The sequence below is a fragment of the Myotis davidii genome, unplaced genomic scaffold, assembly GCF_000327345.1.
Source record: "Myotis davidii unplaced genomic scaffold, ASM32734v1 scaffold1250, whole genome shotgun sequence".
In the NCBI taxonomy this organism is placed as follows: domain Eukaryota; kingdom Metazoa; phylum Chordata; class Mammalia; order Chiroptera; family Vespertilionidae; genus Myotis; species Myotis davidii.
The window spans coordinates 57,419-61,833 of record NW_006282196.1 but is presented as its reverse complement, the minus strand read 5'-3'; the positions used below and the strand labels follow the sequence as shown (position 1 = coordinate 61,833).

General features: G+C 53.2%; 1 protein-coding gene across 1 annotated transcript in view; it reads right to left on the bottom strand.

Moving 5' to 3' along the window:
- The window catches only part of LOC102773666 (tumor protein p73), a 51,256-nt gene that overhangs the window by 1,563 nt on the left and 45,278 nt on the right, over positions 1-4,415 (bottom strand). Inside the window, exons 11-12 of the mRNA XM_015569975.1 lie at positions 3,461-3,465; positions 79-249 (exon numbers count right to left, since the gene is read on the bottom strand). Of these exons, the coding sequence (XP_015425461.1) occupies positions 79-249; positions 3,461-3,465 (176 nt within the window). The remainder of the gene's footprint in view (positions 1-78; positions 250-3,460; positions 3,466-4,415) is intronic.

Here is a 4,415-nt window from a genome sequence, read left to right as displayed (position 1 = left end):
CCCCGGCCCCACTCACCTGGGGCAGGGACTCGCCCGGCCCCCCTCACCTGGCACAGGGACTCCCCCGGCCCCCCTCACCTGGCACACGGACGGCCCCCGGCCTCTGCTCTTGAGGAGGCACTTCAGCTGCTTCTTCAGCGCCTCCCGCTCCCCCTGCAGCGCCAGGATCTCCTCGTCCCTCCGCTGCACCTCCCCCTTCAGCTTGGCGAGGCGCTGCACCTCCTCCACCAGCGTGGACAGGCAGTGGTCCTGGGCAGAGAACGGCAGCCCTGAGTGCCCACCAATCACACGCTTTTAAAAAAGTTAAATATATTTTTATTGATTTCAGAGAGGGAGAGGGAGAGAGAGAGAGAGAAACATCAATGATGAGAGAGAATCATTGATCAACTGCCTCCTGCACGTCACCTTCTGGGGATTGAGCCTGCAATCTGGGCTGGTGCCCTGACCGGGCTCGAATCCAGGACCATTCAGTCCACAGGCTGATGCTCTATCCACTGAGCAACACCAGCCAGGGCCACAACCACACTCTTCCTCACCCCTTCCAGCCATCAGCGGGACAGCAGCTCCAGGCCCAGGTAGAGCCAGCCTGCTGTTCTGGGACCCCAAGACCCTGAGCCCAAGACGTGTGCCTCTTATTGCAGCCGGGTCCTGCCCACAGGCTTTCCCGGGTAGAGCCAGCCTGGCTCCTGGCCAGCCGCCCACTGTGACTGCGGACACGTCCTCCCTGCAGCCCACACTCAACCAGAAACTCTCTCCACAGGCCACCCTAGGGCTCCTCCGCCCCTCAACTTCCCATCTCTACACCCCAATGCCCTAAATTCTTCAACATTGGAGACGCAATACAGATGGGGTGTTTGGGACACACAAGGGACAGAAAGAATTGGTCCCCAGCAGATATGAGTGCGGGGCCACCAGAGCAGCGTTAGCATGAAAGCAGGGCTGACACCGGCATAGGCTGCTCCTGCTGCGCTGGCGACGGCGATGGCGATGGCTTGGGGCGATTTCCTGACCTGATTGTCTCTCCGTTGTTTCCTAAACTTCACTGAGCTTTCCTGACCTTCCATTCTCTCTGTTCTGCCTGCATGCGTTGCTAAAGAGCAAGTGTGTGACCAAACTGAATAAAAGCAGGCAGGACCGGACTTGTGGGCTCCTCTGGCAAGAGGCTCCGTCTGGCCTCCCGTGCCTCAAAAATTCATATTTCTTGTGTAGTCTCTTCATTGTGTGTCGGCCGTCCTGCAGGTCATCCTGAAACCCGCCACGCAGGTCGCAGCGTATGAATTTAGAGACACTAGAGAGAATTCTTCCAGACAGAATTCTGGAAGGAAGGGGAAGTAGAAAATCCTCCAATGTTTGGAAATAAGGTGGTAGGCTTCCACACAACCCATGAGTCAAAGAGAAAGTCACAGAGGAAGCTAGAAAATATCTTAAGCTGAACAATAATGAACACTTGGACATATTGAGACGTGTGGGGTGCAGCTAAAGCTGTAATTAAGGACAAATGTGTAGCCTTAAAATACATCTATAGGAGAAAATAATGGAAGACAATTAGGTACTAAGTATCCATCTCTAGAATTTGAAAACGAACTGCAAATCAATGAAGAGGGAAAGGAATAGTGTAGATCAAGTACAAGAACTAGTGATATAACGAGGGAGTGGGAGGAGAGGACGAAGCAAACATGGCTGCATTTTAACACTTGGAGAATCTGAAGGGTATGTGGGAATTATTGGTCCTATTAGGTTAGAGGGGCAAGTAGTCATACAGAAATCATGTCTTCACCCTGGCCCTGGTTGAGAAGTCTAACAGGCTAATTCCAATGTAACCCTGATATTTGGGGGGGGGGGGGGCAAGCAACCTGAATCTGTGCCAGCAAGCCCAGTGTACATTCTTGATAACCTATAATTAAGTCACTGCCTCTTTCCCAGAAACTGGTCTTGTAAGACCCGTTACCTAAATACAGAGGCCATAAACTATGAACAGTGCACAGCCCCTGAGGGGGGGTTATTAGCGCTGGTGCCAGGCCAGACCATTAGATACGGTCTCAAGACCCCCAACACCTGCGGCCTTCTTTGCAAAGCCCGTGAAAGGACCGGAGGCATAATCCATATTTGGGGGACAAAGACACCAGAAAGATATAAAGGAGAAGCTCCCTGCATGTTTCTTTGCTCAGACTTGGGAAATGATTCCTCTGAGTCCCCTGGCATAATAAACTGTGTAACTCCATTTCTCTAAAGCGTTGCTTGGTTTTTCTCCGGTCTTCCTACAACAGGGTGACTTAGACACACACATGTGTCCCACATCAGACACTGATACAGGAAGGAGGTGCTCCTTGCACTGGGGACACTGAGTTTATACACAGGCGTGTATTGCTGCACTGGCTGTCTTCCCTCCAGAAGAGGCAGACTCACCTGTGACAGCTCAGAGGAAGGCAGAGATGAGGGGAGGAGACCCCAAGAAGTCCGATGTAGCTCCTAGAGATAGCCAAGCCTGCAGCCTTTTCCGGGCCAGCTCACATGCATGTGCCGGTCATTTCCTTCCCCAGTTGGAATGAATAACCACACTGAGAAGAACGTCCTTTCACTGCATCTGTGCGACTCTATCTAATTATATCCTCGGGCTACTTCCCCAGAGTGGGATGTCTTGGTCAAGGGGTAGCAACACTTCCTAAGTGGTGAAAGCTCTCCTGAAATGTAGAGGCAGAATTTAGGGAATCCATGTAAAGTGAGTCCTGTGGACTAACTTGAGACGTGTGGGGTGCAGCTAAAGCTGTAATTGAGGACAAATGTATAGCCTTAAAACACATCTATAGGAGAAAATAATGGAAGACAATTAGGTACTAAGTATCCATCTCTAGAATTTGAAAACGAACTGCAAATTAAAGAATGAAGAGGGAGCCGAAACCGGTTTGGCTCAGTGGATAGAGCATCGGCCTGCGGACTGAGGGGTCCCGGGTTTGATTCCGGTCAGGGGCGTGTGCCTTGGTTGCGGGCACATGCCCGGTGGGGAGTGTGCAGGAGGCAGCTGGTCGATGTTTCTCTCTCATCGATGTTTCTGACTCTCTAATCTCTCTCCTTTCCTCTCTGTAAAAACTCAATAAAATATATTTAAAAAAAAAAAAAAAAGAATGAAGAGGGAAATGAATAGACCTGGTCAGGCCCTCCTGTGGACCCGCCCACTACCCAACACTTCCTGTTGTCGTGGCCATTACCATCATCAACGCGTCACCACCTTAAAAAACCAAACAGAAGCGGATTCTAAGAAAAGACGGTCAAACTTCTAACAGGAATGACAGAGAGGAGCAGAGAACGGGCCTGGGTCCGCAGTGTCAGTAACGACAGAGGCCGCTCCCCCACAATCTCCCGCCTGCGTGGGGAGGAAAACGAGAGATTATGACGCAGGGTCAGGTGAATACATTTGAAAATTGCCAGGAAAGGGGCACATTCCTAGGAAACCATAGCTCACCCAACCTGAAGCCAGGGGAAAAGGAGATCTGAACATCCTAAGAGGAATTGAATTCGTTGTTTTAAAACACGTTTTATTTATTGATTTTAGAGAGAGAAGGAGGGAGAGGGAGTGAGAGATAGAAACATCGATGATGAGAGAGAATCGTGTATCAGCTGCCGCGTGCATGCCCCCTACTGGGGATCAAACCTGTGGCCTCTTGGTTCATGGGTCGACACTCAACCACGGAGCCACACCGGCCGGACTGACACCCACCCTGTCAGATCTCCACACAGACGTTCTCAGTGACGAACTCCAGAATTTCTCAGAGAAAGGACTCCCGTCTTACGCAAGCTCTTTCAGAGAACGGGGAAAGGAAAGAGGAGAGCGCATCCCGCGTCTGCTTTTGAGATCAGATGAACTCTGCCACCAAATTCAAACAAAGGAATGACGAGATCGACAAGGCCCGGGCAGGCCTCCCTCCCAGTCGAGTGGGAAATAACGACTCCGCCGGGAGCTGGGCGCAGGCCAACACTGCGCCCCCAGCGGTTTCTGAGCGCATCTTCCCCGGAGCGGAAGGACTGGGCCAAGGTTGTGCCACCGGGTGAGGGGCACGCTGTGTGTTGGCACGCTGCCTGCACGTTGGTGAGGGCGAGGCTCTGAGCCACCCTCTGGGCTGCGGAGGCGCAGGGGCCAGCCCATGCGGGGAGCCTCTGAGTCCCAGATGCCAAAGGAGGGAACTGGGGGTCAGCGGGACCACGTCTGGGGACCTGCGCGCACGCAGCTGGCAGATTCTAGAAGGGAGCCTGGGGCGCGGGCAGAGCAGCCTCCGGCAGGAGCAGAGCTGTCCTGCGGAGCCACGGGTGACGGCACGGAGCTGGGCGGCACCAGGCCAGCTGCTTGCGGGCGGTACCTTCTCGTGGATGACCGAGATGTACCAGGGCACCCGCTTCCTCAGGTGGCTCTGGTCCAGCGC